This window comes from Poeciliopsis prolifica, unplaced genomic scaffold (genome assembly GCF_027474105.1).
Source record: "Poeciliopsis prolifica strain line A6 unplaced genomic scaffold, Auburn_PproV2 SCAFFOLD003, whole genome shotgun sequence".
NCBI classification, from domain to species: domain Eukaryota; kingdom Metazoa; phylum Chordata; class Actinopteri; order Cyprinodontiformes; family Poeciliidae; genus Poeciliopsis; species Poeciliopsis prolifica.
This window is the reverse complement of record NW_026562378.1, coordinates 15,149,343-15,171,269: the sequence shown is the minus strand read 5'-3', so window position 1 is coordinate 15,171,269 and position 21,927 is coordinate 15,149,343. Positions and strand designations below refer to the sequence as shown.

At 35.7% G+C, this 21,927-nt stretch overlaps 1 protein-coding gene across 1 annotated transcript in view; it reads left to right on the top strand.

Annotated features, from left to right (window-relative positions):
- Positions 1 to 21,702, top strand: part of camk1a (calcium/calmodulin-dependent protein kinase Ia) — a 28,897-nt gene extending 7,195 nt beyond the window's left edge. Inside the window, exons 3-12 of the mRNA XM_055027253.1 lie at positions 7,565 to 7,696; positions 8,532 to 8,606; positions 10,579 to 10,717; positions 10,804 to 10,930; positions 11,181 to 11,256; positions 11,335 to 11,447; positions 11,525 to 11,603; positions 12,813 to 12,900; positions 14,903 to 15,074; positions 16,814 to 21,702. Of these exons, the coding sequence (XP_054883228.1) occupies positions 7,565 to 7,696; positions 8,532 to 8,606; positions 10,579 to 10,717; positions 10,804 to 10,930; positions 11,181 to 11,256; positions 11,335 to 11,447; positions 11,525 to 11,603; positions 12,813 to 12,900; positions 14,903 to 15,074; positions 16,814 to 16,917 (1,105 nt within the window). The 3' untranslated portion in view covers positions 16,918 to 21,702. The remainder of the gene's footprint in view (positions 1 to 7,564; positions 7,697 to 8,531; positions 8,607 to 10,578; positions 10,718 to 10,803; positions 10,931 to 11,180; positions 11,257 to 11,334; positions 11,448 to 11,524; positions 11,604 to 12,812; positions 12,901 to 14,902; positions 15,075 to 16,813) is intronic.
- The last annotated feature ends 225 nt before the right edge of the window (positions 21,703 to 21,927 follow it).

The window sequence follows — 21,927 nt, the reverse complement described above, 5'->3', positions numbered from 1 at the left end:
CAGGTGACCCCAGCGCATGCCCACCTGTCATGACATGATGCCGCCATATGTGGTGAGACCATTTTCTCTCATTTTGGAATCACACCTGCTTCCCCCGGAGAGGCTGGACAGCATTGAACATTAATTCCCACAAAACACTGGTTCAGCTCCAAGAAAGTGAAACAGCAGTGATTCAGATTAAACTGTTATTCCCCATGCTGAAAGAGCACAGCAGATAATGCTTAAGGCATCCACGTGTCTGATGTGGATATTCACATTTTAACTTTAACCTTCTGATGCGTAAGTGGGTCCTTTCTGACCTGATGAGGTCATCTTTTTGCAATGTCTTTGTAATGGAAAGTTTTCATCACTTTCAAGGTATTCCTCAAAAAATATGTTACTGATATCATGCAATTCAAACTTTTGGTTTACCTTTTACATATTTTAAGAAATAGCATGTTTTATTTTACTACCCCTTTCTTCTGTGAGTGGGTCAAAAATGGCCCGTATTCATTTCCTATGGAATTTAATGGGAATCTTTGTTTGTTACCAACTCTGACTCTCTGGAACACATTTTTTTGTGAACCATGCACACTGAGTCCTAAGTGTCACTCCTGAGTATTAATATGTTACACAGCAAGAACTCTTACATGTAAGTATTTATTTATTTTTTACCTCACAAATGTGTGTGTGTGTCAATCATGAGTACCTTCATAGAGTTATTATCACGAAAGAACATATTAATTAGCCTTCTTCAAAGTTAACCAACATTAGTTATCTAACCAAGCTAGCTAACATTTCTGCATGGACTATTTTTGTGTGCGTCTGGCACTCTGGATGAGAAAAGTAAGAGAGAGAAAATGTGTTGAATGACATGCAAAACCTGTTGATCATTGTGTTCAAGGTTCTTTCTTTTATCATCTCAATAAATAAATAAAAAAAATTCATAGCTATATAAATAAATTCATAAATAAATGAGCTGCAAAACAATAGCGTGTCTTTTCTGGGTTGGAGAGGATGTCCTGCCCCAAGTGGAGGAGTTCAAGTATCTCAGAATCTTGTTAACGAATGAGAGAAATGGGGCAGTGAAACGGCCGCTGTACCAGTCTGTCGTGGTGAAGAGACAAAAAGCAAAGCTCTTGATTTACCTGTCGATCCATGTTTCTACCTTCATCTATGGTCATGAGCTTTGGGTCATGTCCGAAAGAATGAGATCACAGATGCAAGCGGCCGAAATTAGTTTTCCCTGTAGGGCTCTCCCTTTGAGATAGGGTCAGAAGTTTGGTCATGCAGGAGGGACTCAGAGTAGAGCCGCTGCTCCTTCACGTCAAGAGGAGCCAGTTGAGGTGACTCAAGCATCTGGTTAGGATGCTTCTTGGACACCTCCCTGGTGAGGTGTTCTGGGCAGAGGGGAAGACCCAGGACAGGCTGGAAGGGCTATGTTTTCCAAGGTGGCTTGGAAACGCCTTGAGATTCCCCAGGAGGAACTGGAACAAGCGGCTGTGGAGAGCGAAGTCTGGACTTCCTTACTTAGGCTGCTACTCCTACGACCTAACCCCAGACAAGCAGAGGAGAAGGAGGAGGAGGATGGATGGATGGATAAATGCAAACACATTCATACTCTTGATACACATAACATAATAGAATACATACAGTGACTTTAGCTTGGTTAGCTAGCTAGTTTTAAAAAAAATGTGCTCTTTCACATCCCCCCCCCTCCCACTTCTTCATTACCCACTCCCCACACACACACACACACACACACACACACACACACACACACTTACATACACATAATGGATGTTGACATTGTCCATTATTGACATTTTTGTTGTAAAATTGCTGTTGTCATTTTGTTTTAAAAATTGTCACAAAGGTTCTACAAATTGTTCTAAAAACACATCAGAGGATTAACAAACTCTAAAGTTGAGAGTTTATATTGATTTCTACAACAAATATTTGACAAAAACTCATTTAAATGTCTAATTTAAATGAGGACCTAAAAAGTTACATAATAAGGTTTAATATGTGATTGGCTGGGATACCTTGTTTCCTTATTTTAACAGGGGGGGAAAAAAAGAGAAAAAACAAGCTGCAGTAATATTTCTCCCTCCTGTCGCTGTACATGGACCTGACTCAGAGCAGAATTAAACACATAGAAGAAAAGCTCCTTACGTTCAGAGAAAAGATTACTGAGGAGCTTTATCCAGGAATTTACTGTGTGAAGTTAATTGATTTATGTTGAAATATTATTTTCAGATCCAGCTAATCCCCACAGTTCTACCTCTGTTTGGAATCCACTTCAGGACAAACTGTCCTCATAGGAGGGTTTTGCAGATGAGAGAAAAATTTCCCATTGTCATCAGTTATGTTAGTCTCAGAGTAGAAACATTGATTTTTCCAATTGTGTTTATTCTTCTAATGAACAATTTTTCTTTGAACATTAAAATGTATTCAAACTTAAATGAATGAATCCCTAATTCATTTAATCTAAATTTGAGGCAGAGATGCTCAGTCTTGCACAAATATTCACAAAGGGTTTGCTTATCGTTTGTAAAATGTTGCTGTCACAGCATATTTTCATTAAAAAAACACCATGCACTTTACAAAAACATACTTACTTTGCTCTTACTCTGACCCTGGTTAGATTATTATACAGGCATATCATACAGGCAGATGTGTAGATTAGAGCAACAAGGGGTAAAGATTATATTCTACTGTTCTTTTACGGTGTAATTTCAGATGTTTATTGATGGATGAAAAGATTTTGGGAGTTTTTATATGGTGTAAATGCAGGGACCATGTTTTCAAAAACGGTTTCATTTCATAGTCTTTAAAAAAAAATGTACAGGGTTGTAAATTACTGAATGGGTCGGTTTTAAGAGCTACCTGAACTCTTCTGGTGGATATCCAGTAAGAGCTTAAACTATGTGCTTATTTACCTCTTAACGCTGCTACAAAGCACACATGCTTATCAGATTGTCTGTGGAGGTAAGAGGCTTCGCAAACTCATGATTTAAGAGGAACCAGAGGACAAGTTGCACAACTGCTACATGACAAGGAAATTTTTGTGAAGACATCCTTTATAAAAGTGGAGATATTTGAATTGCGTACAATTTTGTAGGCGCTTTGACGGACTGGCAACCTGTCCAGTTCAGACAATGAATGGATGATTTAGTAGGTGTCAGTATTTACCAGTGCAAGATCAATTATGCTCATCAGTTCCTAACTGTGCAACGTATTAGAGCCTTGCCAAGTTATGTATGCACTTTTTTAGACTATATTGGTCCAACTTTGGTTTGACTCAAAACCTATAGCAGACATTCACCATCAAGCATAGATTACAGAGCTTATGTTGTACAGATGTTGATGTCAATTAAAAGTTTCCTGCGCTTTTTATTTCTGCTTTTGCTTGTTTGTTTCAGTATTGCTAGAAGGAAAGCACAACATCTGTTAATTCTTGGCTTTAATCTGGCAATGAGCTGGTTTATAGCATGTTTTACAATTAATTCTAAGCTCCATTTATCAAACTGCACAGATTCAAATGTTACTTATGGTGAAGTAAAATGGTGAAATGGAAAAGTAACCTTTGTTATAGTTAATTTAAAAATTACAGCTACATCATAAGCAAACGTGTGACTTGTAGAGACTAAATTAGAGTTGAACCTAGATCCTATTGCGTCATTGTTTTAAATGACTACACAAACTGAAGTGTTGCTCTTTACCACTATATTGCTACTGTTTCTACGTGGATTGCATAACACAATAGAAATGTGGTGATGAACTCAACAAATCTTGAAAATATGATATACATTTAATAATACTTAGAGTAGCTGTGATTGTGCTGACAAATAAGCCAAACTAGTTTCCCAGAGACCTGAAGGTGCCATGTTTATCTTATCCAGCAGATACGCAAATATTACCAGCCTACAATGTCTTTCCATAACAATTCAGGAAGAAAACAGATTTTGTGTCCCTTTGAGGAACAATTTTGCACCAACCCAGAAGAAAAACAAAGGCCCTTGAGAATATATTGGTTGAAGTTTTCAATATGTGTGCTCTAAGCTGAATTTCACAAACCAAAAGGTGAAATTAGTGGTTGCATTCATCTTTTACTCACAGTCAGTGCTTTTGATGTAGACAAATTGTGTTTGGACTCCTTTGGAGTGATTTGGCTGCTATTGGATTGAAAACAAATAACTTTGTCCCTGCTGATCATTTTGATTTCTTAAGATGGGTGATGGAGTCAAAATTAAAAGCATAATAATTGATACAGTTATCAACATCATTTGTGTTTGTGTTTATTTAACCACCCCTTTGGGAAGTCTTGAAGACAGCTCATACCTTGAACACTGAGACTCTCATAGCAATTTGAGAATGTGTGAGTCAATATTTGCCTATATAGGCAGCTGGGATTACAGTGTCTTTACCAACTTGTTTCCGTGTGCCTGCATGTGTGTGAGTGTGTCAGACAGGGACCCACGCTGTGCTGAATGTGTTCATGATGTGCCGATGGCTTTGGGACTGGTGGTATCTGTTTGTCTATAATTACTTATATTTTATTATCTATCTGTAATTGTCTATATCTTATTGTCTATCTATAATTATTTCTATTAGTCATAGTTAGTTAATACTGTCAATATTGCCTGAGGACTTTCCACGAGATGCTTAAAAAGATTTCCAAAACTTGAAAATGTCATCACATGTCATACAGTCGGTTGTTGTTGATTGTACAGGAATTTTAATTCCTGTACAATTAGAAGAGGACAGAAGAAATTGGGTGTGTGTACTTTATCTCACTGTAAACATGATAAGATGCAATTTCCTGAAGTTTGTTTTTTCTTTTCTTGTCAGAGTGTGCGTGTCCTTTTTCCTCAGAACAATCACACTATTTTGTTAATCAACTTTTGATTATTTAGAAAAAGTATTACTTTTTGGTATTTATTTGTAATTATTGTGTTTAATTTAATTTCCAGAGATATATGTAAAGAAAATTAAATGTGAAATTTTTTAAATAAACTAATCTGAGTATTTATTGCTGTGTTATATTTTTGAAATGACTACATAAACTAAAATGTTGCTCTTAGCACAAAATTGCTACTGTTTCCAGGTAGATTGCATAATGTAGCACAAATGTGGTCATAAACCAAATCAACCATGAATATATGATGTATAATATTTAGAGTAACTGTGTTTGTTCTTCTAAGTAAACCAAACTAGTTTTATTTGCAGTATCACTCTCTGAAATCCTTGTGAGAGTCAAAAAGCCTGACACTAAATCAGAAAGTATACACACATACACACCTATCTTCTGTTGCCATTAGACACTGTAATTAACCATCCACTTGCTCGTTTCTCCTTGGAGACATAGTAGGTGTGGGCTCTCAGTGGATCTGTGAGAGAAATGCAAAGGAGGAGAGGAAGCTACTGTTGCTACTGCTCTCTACTAATGAGATTTTGTGAAGAGTTAATGTGCACTTTGTACAGTCACGCCTGAGAGTCATAAAAATAGATAAATGGGTAGTTTGTGCTACAGTCAGGCCTCATGGATTTAAATATTTAAATAATGCAGTTAAACCATCGTACAGCAAAAACTAATTTAGTGCCAGTAACAAATTCTTGCCCTTACTTTAACTCCATGTTCAAAAAAATGTATAAATGAAAGTTTTGCATGACTCACTGGTCTCAGAGACTCAGAGCTAATACATCTGTCAGCTTGGCAGTTTCTGTGACCATGAATATAAATGTCATAGAACAGCTTTGTCATAGAACCTGGTGTTACCTTGGGTTTTACACCATGCAGATTTTGTTTTTGTTTTTCTGTTAAGTCTTAAGTTGTTCAAACTTTGGTTTAACATGATCAAAATGAGGGTGGGTTTAAAGATTGCAGTATTTCCTCAGAAATCTACCCTTCATTAGATAGACAAGGGAGAAAAAATGGATGGTTGGACGGATGGATGGACGGATGGATAGAACAAAAACAAGCAAATGTAATCTATATTTGAAGTCTGTATATTAATATAACAAGGTGCAATATGAATATATGTTATATGCATCAACTTCCAAATTTTTATATTTCAGGATTGTAAAAATATAAGATTCTAAAATAATTGGTACAATTTCAAAGTTTCACCACAAACTAAGTTAAAGCTTTTTCGCTGATTAAGATTGCTTGGTCATGCATAAAACAAAACAAAAAATTTGTGATCAGAGCTAAAACGATTAATATAGCAAAGCGTCATACACCAGTTCTTTCTAGAGGAATGGGACAAAATTCCTGCAAATTATTTTGAGCGGTAGGAGAGCCAAAATGTTTTACCAAAAACATAGAGTTTAAAAGGCAATATAAGAAAATGTGCATAAATGTCTGTGAACCTCAGAATTTGCAAAATGTGACTGAAAAATGTTCTGTATCATTGTTGTGGCATTTAGCAACAGACACAATTTTGGTAACTCTATCCAACCTACAAAAGAAAGAATGATTTAAGATCAGACAGTAGGAAAAAAAAGGTTATGTGTCTTTTCTTATAGGGAATAGAAATATCAAGTTTCAGCCTCTTCTATTTTTTCTTGTGGTTTCCAATTCAACTTCCTAAACAAAAACTTAACCAGCAGATAATTGAGGTTTAGAATTCTGGTCTCTCTGATGAATCCATGGCTAAAGATGGTGCAGACATAAACGCATTAAGACGCTTTTATGGGTCGATGAGAACAGGAACCTTATGTGATTTTGTTGAGGGGATTATTTTAGGACGGTTTAAAAATGAAACTGGAGACGAGTGTGAAAAGTGGCCCCTCTCTTGACAGCTTTAGACTTTTCCCGTGCTGTTTTCATGATTGCAGGATGCAACGGAGCAAAGCGGGGATTCATTCTATGAAGCCACATCAGAGAGACATGCCTGGAATCAAACGAGAAGCTGAACATGAATATTGGAATTTGTTGGTTTCTGACATTGAGAAGGCTGCAGATTGATTTGACAAAATATATAAAAATAACATCTCTATTTCGATAGAGATCCCCTTAAAACCCAGGGGAACAGGTTTTTGAGTGGTGATCTATTATGATTGTCTCTTCAGCGCTTTTTTGTACATGGATCGGATCCCCGTGGTGACTTCCAATGTTCAGGCATTTAGGCCTCCTCCTTTGCCTCCACCCACGCTTCAGTGTGTTGACACACAGTGTAAATACACAGAATTCTCCCCCTCATCATTACCAGACCATAATCCATAATGCAGCCTGGTCTCCCTTAGTTGCAACTCCACTACATTTATGCTATCCATTATTGAATGGATTAAAAATAGTTTCATTTCTTAACGGCAGCTGCGTTTCTCTTCTTCCAACAAATATGCTTCAACTCTGGAGATTTTGCTCCAGCCCCTTCCAAATCACTTAGTAGTGTTACCACTTTGAATTTTTCATCTGTACGTACACTCTAGCGTACACGCAGACCAATGGCTACAAAAAAGAATGGAAGATGTGAAATTGTTGGGAAAACCAGATTTTACAAGCAGAAAAAATGAAAAAAGACAATTTTTTCCACACTCTATCAAATTTATAATATTTAGATGTGATGATATGTTGCAGGGGGGCTTTCTCCGAGGTGGTTCTCGCAGAGGAGAAGAGGACTCAGAGGCTAGTGGCCATCAAGTGCATCCCTAAGAAAGCCCTTGAAGGAAAAGAGAACAACATTGAAAACGAGATCGCTGTTCTGCACAGGTGAGGTTCCTGCCACGCATCCGCCGTGGGCTCAGGAATTAGTCAGTGCAGCGTCTCACCACATGCACGTGTGGATCCACCATTGGGGTCAACAGAAAAGATGACTGAATGTATAGTGTCAGTGGAAACAGTAGGATTGTGCACCGGAAATGTCAGGAGTAAAGAAGATAGGCCTATTTTTAGTGTCCCTGTTTCTAGGGCAACAGCACACAGAGGCGGAGATGGTGTGGAGTTCCCCGCAGCAGTGTACTGAAGAAAGAGAAAGAGACACGGAGAGGGTGGGAGTGCGGGGAGTGGTGAGGAGTTGTGTGCGGGAGGCTTTGAAAGAAGAAGAAGAAGAAGAGAAGTGCCGGGAGTGTGGAGTTTTGGAAATACTTAAAGCAATAAAGTAACAGGGAGTCCAGTGAAAGATGTGAAACCATCTATTTATAGTTAGACATTTTGAGCCTCTTTTTGTTGAAGTGGTGTGAGCTCATACGCTCTCAACTCAGCGCTGATAGCCACTTTGTCCAGATCAATCTCTGAATGAGATGAGATTAGCATTTATTGCAGTTTATTTTTTTGTTAAGTTCAGCATCATTTCTTTGTTAGTGTTTCAAGCTGTTGTTCTGAATGTCAACCCTCCTTAACGTTTGTCATTTTTCAGTGAACGGGTTTATTTAGAACTTTTATGTATTTTCCGTGTAGCGTAATTGCTTTTCCAGTTTTGCTTTCTATAAAAATGAGAGAGCAGACTTTTCTTCATGTGATCTGTTCATCACAGATACATCTATTGACCAAACTATGATGAGATCAGCCTTATTTCAGCAAGATTTCTGTCATATATCTCCTCTAGAATCAAGCACCCAAACATTGTTTCACTGGAGGACATCTTTGAGAGTATGTCTCATCTATATCTTGTAATGCAACTGTGAGTAGCCTTTCTTTCTTGTCCTTCTATCTAAATCAAAGATTATCCATCATTTTTCTGCAGATAACTGACTGTAGAAGCAATTGAAATAAGACTTTGTCCTACTACTTGATTGAGAAATACCCATTAAAAAGATATGTATATATATTTGTATTTTTTTCTCTTTTTTCCTTGTGAGAACTGGAATTATTTAAGAGGCTGTGTCTTAAAGTTAACTTGTCCTGCTTGGGAAACATACAGAGCAAAATCCAGGCATTTAGCCATCATAGACACCCACACATGTGAAAAATAGCAACAAAACGCAGCCAAAACAATAGAAATGTATCAGTGCAAAAGTTTTTGGTAGGTGTACAAAAATGTAGTCACATGCTACATTTTGGATTTACCAGCCTATTCCTTTAAATAGGATCAGTTTTTATAGGTGAAGTTAGGGGATGTGAAGGATTCTAGCTAAGTTTTGGACAATACCAAATAATCATTGAGAAATAGTCATTAAGTGCAACTCAGACTACGGCTAGCTCAAGAACAACACAACTCTGCAGCTAAAGAAAGGTTGTGAAAGATAACATGCCCAGGGTTATACAATACACCAAATGCTAGCAGTCCAAAAAAGAAAAGGTAGCTATTTATAAATTCAAAGCAGACAAGAGGTTACAAGATGTTTTTCTGAAAGGATCTTTAAAAAAAACAAAACAAAACAAAGTTTGAGATTTAACCAGAAGAGTATTTACTTTCTAAGATCAGGACTCTTCAGAAGCTTTTTTAATGAATAACATCCACTTTTGAGAAGCACTTTTGATTTGACTCGATATCTGTATGATATATAATTTTGTTTAATGATCTGAATGATGTAAGTGAGACCAAAAAAAGGCAAATTCAAAAGCAATCTATAAAGGGATAAATACTTTTTCAGAGTCCTGAAAAAAGTATACATATGTCACTTTGCAAATTAATCATGTCAACTTATTTTCCAAAAACTGTCTGTGTCAGCTTTTCTACAACTACTCTGGTCTTTGTTATAATCTGTGTTCACAAATAATGCATTCAACCATGTTAACAATAAACTAGTTTACATCCATACATTTTTCCACCTCTGTTGTCAGACTGTAAATAAAGTCTGGGATTCAAATTAAATAGAGCCTCATTAAGACCACATTTTAGATTGCAGTCGGTCTCAAAGCCCTTCAAGCTGATTTAAAACCCTGATTTCATTTAGGCAAAACATCAGCTCAGTAATCCTCTACTTACATAATCTGAAGACATCTGCCTTGTTAATTTGGCTGTAGTCACTAGTATGATGGCCAGAGGAGAAAAATCACAGTATCAAAAAACTCCTTTTTTCTCTCTGCAAGCTGAGATCTGATTTATTTGTAAATGCTAAACAGTCTGTAATGGCAAAACTTCACATACAATGAACATTCATGTTTAATGGTTAATAGATGAAGCCTCTTCATTTTGAAAACTTAATATGATTGGAAAGGCATGAATTTGACCAGGGGTCTCAATGAAGACAGGATTGTGTGCAGATTTCAACAAGATGCTAACGAGCTATTAAAAAAAAGATTTCACAAAACTTTTCAAAAAGATAACTTTTTAATTTTTATTTTACAGCTGATATTTAGAACTATGTTAAATTTAAATATTGTACTTATGTCACTCATGAACTTTATGTAGTGCTCAATTGATGTGAAAAAATTAGGACATACCATTAATATTCAATTCATCAAGATATTTTCATATGCTGGTGTACAGTTCATTGTTTTGGATGGGCTGAGGGAGCATTTTCACTAGAAACAAAATGAATGCATTTTCACTTAACTTTTAAAATAACTTTCTTTTACTCAAAAAAAGCAAAAAAATAAATAAAACAAATCAACATCATACATTTTCTCACCCAAGAAAAGTTGAAAAGTTTATTTTAGAAAAGTAAGCTTTTTATAATTTTTTTTTTACATATTTTTCTTTTTGACAGAGTTTCGGGTGGGGAACTTTTCGACCGGATTGTGGAGAAAGGGTTCTACACAGAGAGGGATGCCAGCCAGCTCATCCACCAGATCTTGGACGCTGTAAAATATCTCCATGATATGGGAATCGTCCACAGAGATTTGAAGGTACCTGCTTCCATAAAAGGCAGACGCAATACCGCCACTTCTCGTTTTCAAACAATAACACTGATCCTATGTTGTTTTGTTTGCAGCCAGAGAATTTACTGTATTACAGTATGGATGAAGACTCCAAAATCATGATCAGTGACTTTGGTCTGTCGAAGATCGAGGGAGCGGGCAGTGTCATGTCCACGGCGTGTGGCACTCCTGGTTATGTGGGTGAGGGGCTCTTTCTCTGGTCATTCAGATTCTCTTCACCTCATCCTCTCATTTCCATGAGAGCTGTTACAGATGACATCTCATTACTCAAAGGACTATAAGAGGCTCTTTATCCACTTCTGAGCCAGTTCTAAGTGTTTCAGAAGAGCTCCGGTCCTGCTTAGAGTGACCTGTTAGATCATTCAGTTTTGCTGAAAGGTCAAAATTACTTACATCTTTATACTCTCTGCGTATTGTGTTTGCTTCACAGCCCCCGAAGTCCTCGCTCAGAAACCGTACAGTAAAGCTGTAGATTGCTGGTCCATAGGAGTTATTTCTTACATTTTGTGAGTTGATCTTTTTTGTTTACTTTTCAAATTAACCTTTTACAAGGAAATGATCAGATTGTAACTTTGTCCCCCCAGACTCTGTGGATATCCTCCGTTTTACGACGAAAATGATGCCAAGTTATTTGAGCAGATTCTGAAAGCAGAGTATGAATTCGACTCTCCATACTGGGATGACATCTCAGATTCAGGTACTTCCAGAATACTGACAGTGGACACAACAATTACAAGTGCTTTTCAATAACATGAACCTAAATTTTGTTGGCAGCCAAAGACTTCATCTGTCATATGATGGAAAAGGACCCCATGAAGAGGTACACTTGTGAGCAGGCTCTCCAACATCCTTGGTAGGAAACTCAAACAATTTGTGGTATCTGTTATAAATAATGCTGCAACTTTTCTGTGCAAGAAGGCCAATGGCATATGCTTTAAGTTATATTTTTCCAGCAATAACAGATGTATTGAAAACATCTGAGGTCATTTCTGTCATCCAAACTCTACTCTTCATGGCAATTAGATTGAACTTGTTTCGACATGAACATTGTTTAAGGTTAAGGCATTTTAGTTAAGAAACACAACTAATATTAGTTTTAATCCATCAACCTCTAATTGGAGCAAACTTTAGAATGAACAATCTCTGTTTTAAGTAGATATGGATTCATTCTGATGAGAAGCAACTCATCAAATTATGTTAAAAGACAGAAGATGAAGGAGAGAAAAGAAGGCACTGTTCACAGACTACCAGGTTTTATTTATTTATTCTTTTCCTGGCATTCTTTAGTTGAGAAAAAGTGATTTTATGCTCTTGAGCTCTAATCTGCAAACCTAATCTGTTAAAGAGCAGATTAAGTTTGTCGCATATGCTACTGTGGTGATAGAGCCAGGTAAGAAATGAACCCTCTCTGTGATGCTGAAAATCCTGAACTGATTTCAAAGTTACCTTTATAAAGCACTGAAAGATCCATGTTCAGTATGCAGATTACAAATCAACACTTACAAAGAGATCAATGGTGAGAGACAATAAAAAGAGTAAGAACAGTCATAAATGATGGTTTCACCTCTATTCTTCTCTCCCTCTCAGAATTAGATTGGTCTTCCACAAAAGTAATTTTTTTCAGAGATACAGTATATGCTGATCAACAACACTTATGAAAATTGTTGAATTCAGGTGATCCCTTCAGTGGCCACAGGTATATAAACTCTGTCTCTGGGGTATTCTGACTGCTTTTGCAAACATTTTCGGAAAGTCAGTGGAGTTAGTGAAAACAATAACTCAGCTACAAAGTGAGAAAAAAAAATCACACAATGGGGTCAGATGATTGTTAAGTTTGTGACGGACATTTCAGATTTTCTGCAGACCTGCAAACTTCATATGACTTTCAGATTAGCTGAAGAAAAGTTTACGAAGCCTTTTAACTCCAAAATTAAATGATTATTAAAACACATGTCAATCGTCTGTTGTGTTAAATTCCCTTGTGATGAGCAAACTCCAAACAACCATGTTGCAAAAGTCCCTTTAATGTGTCCTGTTTCATTATCATTTTTTTTTTTTTCAGGATATGTGGTGACACAGCTCTGGACAAGAATATCCATGAATCTGTCAGCGCTCAAATCAAGAAGAACTTTGCCAAAAGTAAATGGAAGGTCAGTCGACAAACTGTGAAAGGAGCAGATTTAGCTCCAGCAGGACTTGGATTGCATGCTTTCTTCTTTGCCTTTTTGTCTCACTTAGACAGATTTAAAAACTGGCAATCATTGCGCCGATGTGGCGTTGTACATTTAGTGTTTTGGACTGAAGTAAAAGACTGCACACATTCCTTTGGATTTATAGAAATTAGTCACCACCTGGCAAATTTTCACATCGAGACAGACCTAAAATGTCCCTCAATGTCCCCTCAGATTTTTAACAGCCTCCCAGTGATATAAAGTCTTAAGAGATCCCAGCACAAACAAGCATGAGAAGCAGCAGCAATAACATCTCTTTCTCTCTCTTCATCTCTCTTTGTCTGTCTCTCTTTCTCTTGAACCCAAAGCAGGCATGCATAAAATCTACACCTCCCCTGGTGCCGTTAATGAAAACAATTAAACTCATGCAGACAATTGTTCTGGCACTGCCAAGGTAGAGAAGGAACTTTGGGGCCATTACAGAACAGTTAAGTTTAATTATTTTGGTTTCAGAATATCACCTCAACATAAAAGCAGGGACTCACTGATGACAAATGTAAAGCAACCAAGTCTGGCTGCTTAATTTTTGTCAGTTAGTGCATTTTCTGTAAACTTATGATGAAGGCTTGTCACTATAAAAATTGTATGTCTTTGCACCCTGAAAGTATTTTCAAGTGAACATATTTCTCTGTGTTCTTGTATGTGAGCCTTGGTCCTATTATTTTTAGGTTAACTGTATAACCATCTTCTCCCCAGAAATATAGTTTTTACTAAAGCCTCTTGGGGGAGATGTTGATGCCCTGGTTTATACGGTGTCTCTGCAGAGAAACAAATGAAGAAAAGAACTGAATTGAATAAGCTGGGAAAGAGCAGAGGTCCTAACGTTTCTTAAAAACAAACATGGCCATAATTTGTCTTCATCTGCTCACGAACTGACCCATGATGTTCCTCTTTCTGCTGTGTTTGGGCTCAGCCTCTGACTTCATGTTTAGGATCTTCAGTGATCTACAGATCACTTTTCTACCAAAATCAGAATATTTTTGCTGGTTTCCCAAAATCATTTTTGTGTTTAGTTACCTGTTGAGCAGCAAAAATAATGATATTAATATAATCAAATAAAAATGATTTTTAAGTTCATTTTTCTCCAAGTGACAAAGGATTAAACATCCCAGCTATAAAACACTCAGAAGTTTACTGACATATCTTTTGTTGGGAGGCAACTTTCTGTTACACACCAGTATGACTGTGTGGGAGTTTATCATAAATAATTTAATGTAACCTCTAGTGGGCTACACCATCTGTGATTTTTGCAATTTTCACTTCACTGTTCAGTTTAAAGAGTCTTTTCTTATTTATTGGTAAAGTTTTCATGTGCAAAATATTTTTTCATTTACACAAAAACATAATCACTGGTAAAACAGGGCCACCACAAGAACAATGTTGATGTAAGGATATTTAGTTATTTGAATTGATTTACAAAATATGCATGATAGCATCTGTCAAAAATGAATCTAGGAATGTATTGTGAATGTACTATTGTATGCATTTATTATTCAGTTCTTTATGTAATTCTCCAAAGACACTTATTTCTAATTGGTTGTCCAACTTCATTTTAACAAATTTAAAATTATAATTTTCTTACATTTTTCTTACTGGACTATATTTGGCATGATGTTTCAGTCAGCCTGTTAAAACAAAACATTTTAAATTAGAAATATTTATTTCTACAAGTCAGATTTCAAATCACTGTCAGAAAGAAGAAAACATACAAGGAACAAAAAATAGAGGACATTTTTGACATACAGGAAGCACACACACACACACACACACACACACACACACACACACACATATATATATATATTATATATATATATATAATATATATATATATATATATATATATATATATATATATATATATATATATATATATATATATATATATTAATGTTTTCTCTTGTATTTTTGGCTTCTGCAGCAAGCATTCAATGCCACGGCGGTGGTGCGACACATGCGGAGGCTGCAGCTGGGCACCAGTCTCGAGGGACCGAGTCAGATTACTCCCACCAGTCCTTGCCATGGACATCTGCTCCCAGAGGAGGAGGTGGAGGAAGAGGAGGATGAACTGGGAAATGAGGAGGAGGAGAGCTGTAAGTCAGCAGCTCACAGTCAACGAGCAAATACAACTTCAAACCGTCCATTTCTGTATGTGGTTAATAGATGAATCTTGCAAAAAGGTGCTTTGTGAAGGTACCTCCAAAAACTTTTTAAGACATGAAGTCTTTAATTTCGCTTGTGCACAGTGGAGTACACACCTCAGTTAGAAATAATTTTTTGACATTTCAAATAAGTGTATGATAAATAATGTCCATATTTTCTTTTTACCACTTTCAAAGTTACAGATATATTGTGTAAATTAACTAAAACAATGAATAAACATGTCAAGTGGGAAAGAGAAAAATAAACAACAAATGTGTCTTTAAATAATACTTTGCTGAAATATCTCACGATTTAATTTGATCACATCGATTTCTTGTAGTTGGAGTCCTTAGACGCACCACATGTTCACACAGAAATATTCACCCAAATTTATGTGTTAAGATAAAAACCACACCGTTCCTTTAGAGCTCAAGAAGACTGAAATCAAAAGGTATTTCAATAAAGTTTTAGTTTAAGGATGTGCAATTAGGTTATTGCAAACTTTTTATTCCTTACATTTTCTTCTGATATGGTTTATTTACTGTCTGAATTGTGGAGGAAACATGTGATGACACTGAAAGTAAAAAAAAAACAAAAGTTATTCATTGTAGTCAAAAAATCTGGAATTTTGACAGGTGTGTGTAGAAGTAGTGAGTCATTGTATGATATTACAATTTAAAAATATTTAAGATTACATAAAAAGATAGATACTGCATTAACTTTAGAGAAATCTCAGGCTTACTTTACAAAGTTCTTTAACCAACTGTGTAGTTTACAGGACAGAATAATGATGAGCAATGTAAGATTTATTTTTTTTCAGTTACAAATCCTTTAGCTGCCAGGATGCCCCGTCTGCCATATTTCTTAGAGACGATCTGGTTGTGACTCATTCCAGCCTGTTGACAAATGATGACAAAAAGCACTCAAAGCAGTTATATAAATTTTTTGTGCAGATGGGATTGTGTGTTTTCTTTCACAACACTCAGTAACTCTTTAGAAGTAATGTATTTCTATTTTGCTTTTATTATTTCTATTTGCTTAGTCTAAGTTTCCCTTAAACTATGTTGTAAATGAATGTATTCTATCATAAGAGAAGCTACTGTGTTACATTTTCTAACCCTTGTCATTTGTTACTCCTAAAGTAATAATTTAGATCTCTGCAAGACCTGCAGTTGCAAAGCATCATGTGTGTCGTGTGCAACATGCACATGTAGAAATGGTTACAGGTGGTACTTTGTGTTAACATTGTCATATTATAAGAGTTTTGTTACAAATGGATAGGGAAACTATAAATCTAAGCCTGCCATGAGCTCCTGTCTACAACTTTCAAAATGTCTGATTGTGTATGATGTAAAGCATCAAAATGTTAAAGGTAATGAGTGAGATGAAGGTCCTGCTGCTACAGAAAGCAAAAGACGTGTTCCCTGTGTGCTGTTGTTAGACTTGAATGGATATTGCATTAATTCTGCTCTATTGCATATCTTATATCTTCCCTCCTACTCATAAATCTTATTTATTAGTTGGATAGGTTTGCCAACATATCAAATTATGCAGCACTGTCACAGTCAAACAGATAACTCTCATTTTAAATATACTGAAAAAAAATAATGTTAACTTTGATGTTGTACACGTAATGACTAACCCTCGGGTTTTTCTTAATTCCTCTGCTGCTCTGCTCTTCATCACCCAGTGTCGCACTACGATGATGGCCGCCGTGGAAGTAACGAGGGTAGCACAGATCGGGACAGCCTGAGAAGCTGCACCTACTGCTGCAGGCCAACCAGTCGCATCTGAGCAAGGCCTCCTGGTGTCATGATGATTAAGTGTCTTTGGAGCACCCAGAACCCGCCCACCCAGTCTGGCCAGTAAGGCAGAGTAGATATTAGTCAATGTCCACCAGAGCACATACCCAGTTCTCCTCTCTTTTTTTTTTTTTTAAGAACCAAATATATGTTGTTGTTTCTTTTTTTAATTGTTTTTAAATACATCATTATTTTAATGAAAAGTATTTGACCGATTCCAGATTTTTATTTTTATTTTGTCACACTTCAATATTTTGCTGCATCGTTAAGCAAATTATACTGTCAAAAGATACAAGGGGAAATACAAGAAGTAGTTCATAAGTGATGATTTCAATTATCAAGGCAAACTAACCAAAGCAAGGTTAACTAAAGAGAAAGGTTAATCACAGCTTTTGCCTCTATTTGACCTTATTGTTGTTCAATTTTACAGCCACATAGAGAACTAGTTACTGCCAGACCATCAAAATCAAGAAGGAACGTGAAATAGGTTAAAAGATCTCAAAAGAATTAAACAGCAGATGAGAAATAAAATGACTAAGTTTAAGTTTGTAATGTAGGTCCTACATTGTACCACAATAAGTGTCATTATCCTCAAATAGAAAAAAAACCAACCAACATTGTCATCTAGAAAATCTCTTCTGCTGTGTAGAGCACTGCGCGCCTCACATGCCTGAAACATTTAGTCATGACAACAAACCAAAAGCTGAAAAACATCTGTAAGGCTGCTTTGAGAATGCAGCTTTCTCAAGGCTGAAAGTTTAAAAAGGTCTAAGTCAGCAACTCAGATTTATAATGAAATTATCTTTTTTGTGCAGCCATAACAGAGCATGTTTTTTTTTTTACTAACAGTTCAACATGTTACCTTCACAGGGGCTTTCAATCAAAGAAGCGTTCTTAAAGCTGTGTTATTTATCATAATTGTTGTCTCATTATGTGAAACATCTACCTCCAATCATAATTTCCGTGTCTGCATCCCTCTGGCCCACACAATACTGGCAGCTTTCCCTGAAAAATCTGGCCAGGCAGGTTACAGAGAAAATACCATTTAAAGGGAACCAGTACTTAAAGAGAGTCCTGCAGGTCTTTCTACTCTTTGTTAATGAAATGTCAGCCACTGTCCAAGAGGTGACTCTAGTCAAGTAGCTGAACATTGTTTCCCCCTCAAGTTATGTTTTAATGCCTAGTGAACAACTCAGTTTGTGTGGAACCTCTGCAAAACAAAAGTCCACTGAGGGAACATTTTAGATCAAATAAACCATTTCACTTAAATTGAATTCAGTTCTGCTGTAATGTGATTTGATCAAATTGTTTTAACAAGTAGATACAGTAGCCTGTAACCTAATCGACTCTTTTCGGTTTCCTATTCAGTTCCAGTTTAGAAATCTGTCCAACCAAGTTTACTCATAATTGACTTTAGTTTTTTTCCACTTACATCTGGTTTTAGTCCAATTGAATCAGATTTAGTCTCACTCTTACAAACTGAATACTTCAGTCTAATTTATTATTCTAAATAAATAAATAGCTTCCAGTTTCTTCCAACTAAATATAATACACTTCAGTTAGAAAGAGACAGATTAACTCCAGTTCATTCCAGCTGAGTATAGCTCAGCTCAAGTAATGTTTTAAAACTCTAATTTATTTGAGCTTTTTCACCCCCAAATATAATCCAATTCAGTCCACTGTAACACAGTTCAAACCAAAAATATTACTTATAAAACTAGTCTAGTTTATCCTAGTTATCATCCAACTGACTAAAATTTACTAAATAATTTTAACAGAATACAACATATATATAAGTCCCAATATAACCCACCAGATTCAAATTCTGTCACATTTATAGATCTCATTTACTCATTTTCTAACTGACTGAAATGCATTTCAGTCCATTGTAGCGCAATTTAATCTAATTCTTTATTGGATAGAGTTTACATCCATAAAGTATATAGTGGGCATTAATGGCTGGATATTCTATTCATAAATAAATACAAAATGCAAAGCGTAAAATGTCATTTTCCCCAACAAATGCTGTTTTCATGTGGATGAGAAGTAAAACAAAAGTTCAGATCAGGTGGATAATAATATTTAACAGTAACTGAGATCAATTGTCTTAATGTTGACTGTCTATTACTGCTAAATTAAGTTTTTTTTATTTGATCAACTATTGTTTTTTTTTTTTTTTTTCTTTTTTCCCTTGACTGATTACCACTTTGTACAAACAACCTGGAGATACCTGAAAGTAGCAATTAAAACATGGGGTTTTCGGACTCAATATTCTGGCTCAGACTGGGTTAGTAATGGGTGGTTTTGACCTGAAGTGTCTGCATGCTTCCTGTCGGGAAAAACCATTGAAATGTATGAATATCCAAAAGGAGACATTTTTGTTTGTTTGTTTTACGGCTGTTTTGTTATCAGAGGTTCAAACTGAGATCCCCACTATGTCTTTATATCATGAGCTCTTATGCCATGAGGAAGACAGAAACACCATTTTGTTTTCAGCAGAAAAATAAAAAATAAAATAAAATATATATAAATAATAATAAATAAAATAAAGGGATAAAAATAAAGAAATCCACAGGCTGTCAGTCTCCTGTTCTGGCCCAGACCCGGCTCATGTTGAGTCGGGAGGATCTCAGTCTGGGCGCTCTGCCCGCTCTGTGCTGTGCACCTCTAGTGGAAAAAAGTTTTGGTCTACTGTTTGCATGACCTGGTTTAATATGTTTACATGAATGATGATCAATTAGTATAAATACACAATTTAATATTACTATGTTGTATTGAAAACTGATGTAATTTTTGAGCTATATAATGTGAAGTGATTAACACCTGAAGTAATCTTGACAAAGTACAACACAGCACAGACTTATCATTTGCATTGACTCAAACAGTCAAGTCTCTTTCTGAGTGATATTTTTCCTGTACTTTATTTATGGCTGTGTTTTTCTGCTTGTTTTTCCCCCTCATCTTTGACCCAAGTAAAAAAAAAAACAAAAAAACAAAAAAAACACACACACACATATCAGCTATTGTGCTAAGTTAGTACTTTTTTTTAAATCTATTTTCAGCAGGGTCTTAAAAACAAATGTACAAGTAGCAACAACTGGCTGCTGGAGTGCACTATTTACATTTGTCCTCTTAAGGAAAAGACATGAAGCCATACATAGATTGTGATACATGATTTATTTTGTTTGTTTACTTAATTAATGTACAACTCAACAGCCACTCCAATTCTACAAGTGATTGAAAACACATAATATCATTGCTGCGACTTAACCACTGAATTAAAAAGGCCTATAATCCTGATATTCTTCACATCGTTATCGGTATAAAAGAATGTATCCCATGACATGTTGGATTCTGTTTTAAGAAAAAAAAGAAAGCTTTAGAAAGTCAGTGAACAAACCCATTAACTGATCCTCCTTCGTTAAAGAGTTTTGTTTTATATGTAGCTGTTAATGTGGGTCCATAGTACTAAAAAAACAACAAAAAAACAAGGCAAATCACTCTGGATTTACATGACTGTAATTGTGGAATATATGCAAACTGTGTTTGAAGGGCTTCATGTTGAGCAAAATATATAGCCAATGTTGATGACTTTGATAACCTGGCCATTATATGTTTGGTAAAGACTTTCTGTTGGGATTTATCTCGACCTGGCTATGTTTTCTTTTTTTCAAAGCTTCTGTTACCCGTTACAAACACACTAAAATGCATAAAGAAACACATGTATATTATATATATATATATAAAATATAAATATAAGTATATATTGTATATCCTTTTTTGTAAAAGCTGTTTTGAGCTACAAATGTATGGATGCAATGCATCATGGGTTATTGAAAAAAGTTGTATGAAAATACGATTTGTACCCACAAAGAAATGACTGCAGGAAATGAAATAAAACTTCCTTGTCTATGCATTGTTTGTATTGTCATGGGACGAGACAGTGTTTAAAGTGGAAAGTAAAATGAGAAAACAGATTCAGTTGTGAACAGATTCAGGTCACAGATAACTACTTGCATTCTTTACTGTGTGCTTTGGTTTAATGTTGTAGCTGTGCAGACATTTCTTGGCCCTGCAGGGGAAGTTGACTTTGTATTTGATGAATCATTCTTTGTAATTTAGATACATGTTGTGGATCTTAATGCTGTGGAAATAGCTGAGAAATTTGCTGATCAAGCCTATCAGATTGTCGTTTTTATGGTTCCTAGTATTTCAAAGAACTTTGTACTTCAACAAAGATCACAGTGCCTTTGGAAGAGAAACAAGCCCATAGCATCACAGATCTCTTTACCTAATTAAGGCAGCTTTTCAAATTTTTCATCAGTACAAATCCAGTGTGGAACGATGTTTTTGCAGAAAAATTAAGTGGTCTGGTTGAAATAACTTTGGATAAACTCAACATATCAGGACAGCCTCCCAACTAACTGTTTGTCATGTCGACACAGACTAACAGCTGTGATAGAGACTTAGATGCCTCTTTCAGCTGCATCTCTGAGAATCCTCCTATTTGTGTTGGCAAGACAGACATGAGTCCAGACCCAGCCTGGTGGCCAGTGGATTTGAGAAATGTTATGCTTGGAAACAGAAAATCTTAGATTGCTGTATGTTTACAGAATGATAATGTTTACATTTTAAGAAGTATGCATTCAGAGCTGCATGTATTCAAAAGTGCTGTTTGAGGGATGAATAATTATGACAACGGAGAATTAGTGGATTTAGTAAAAAAAAATAAACTTTTTTTAATTAGGGATTTTTTCAGCTTCAGATGAATTGTTCTCAAACAAAGATTTTTATTTTTTTTTCCATGAGATTCTGATTCTATAATAATAAAATAAATAAACAATAATAATAATTTTAAGACTTTTGCACATCTCAATAAACAAATTTGTCTGCCTTCCTATCTTACCTACTTGTTTTTCTTTCTTTTATTGCTGGGTGAGAATGAAGTGAAAATAAACAAAGGTATAGTATTATGTTACACAGAGCAAAATACATAAAACTA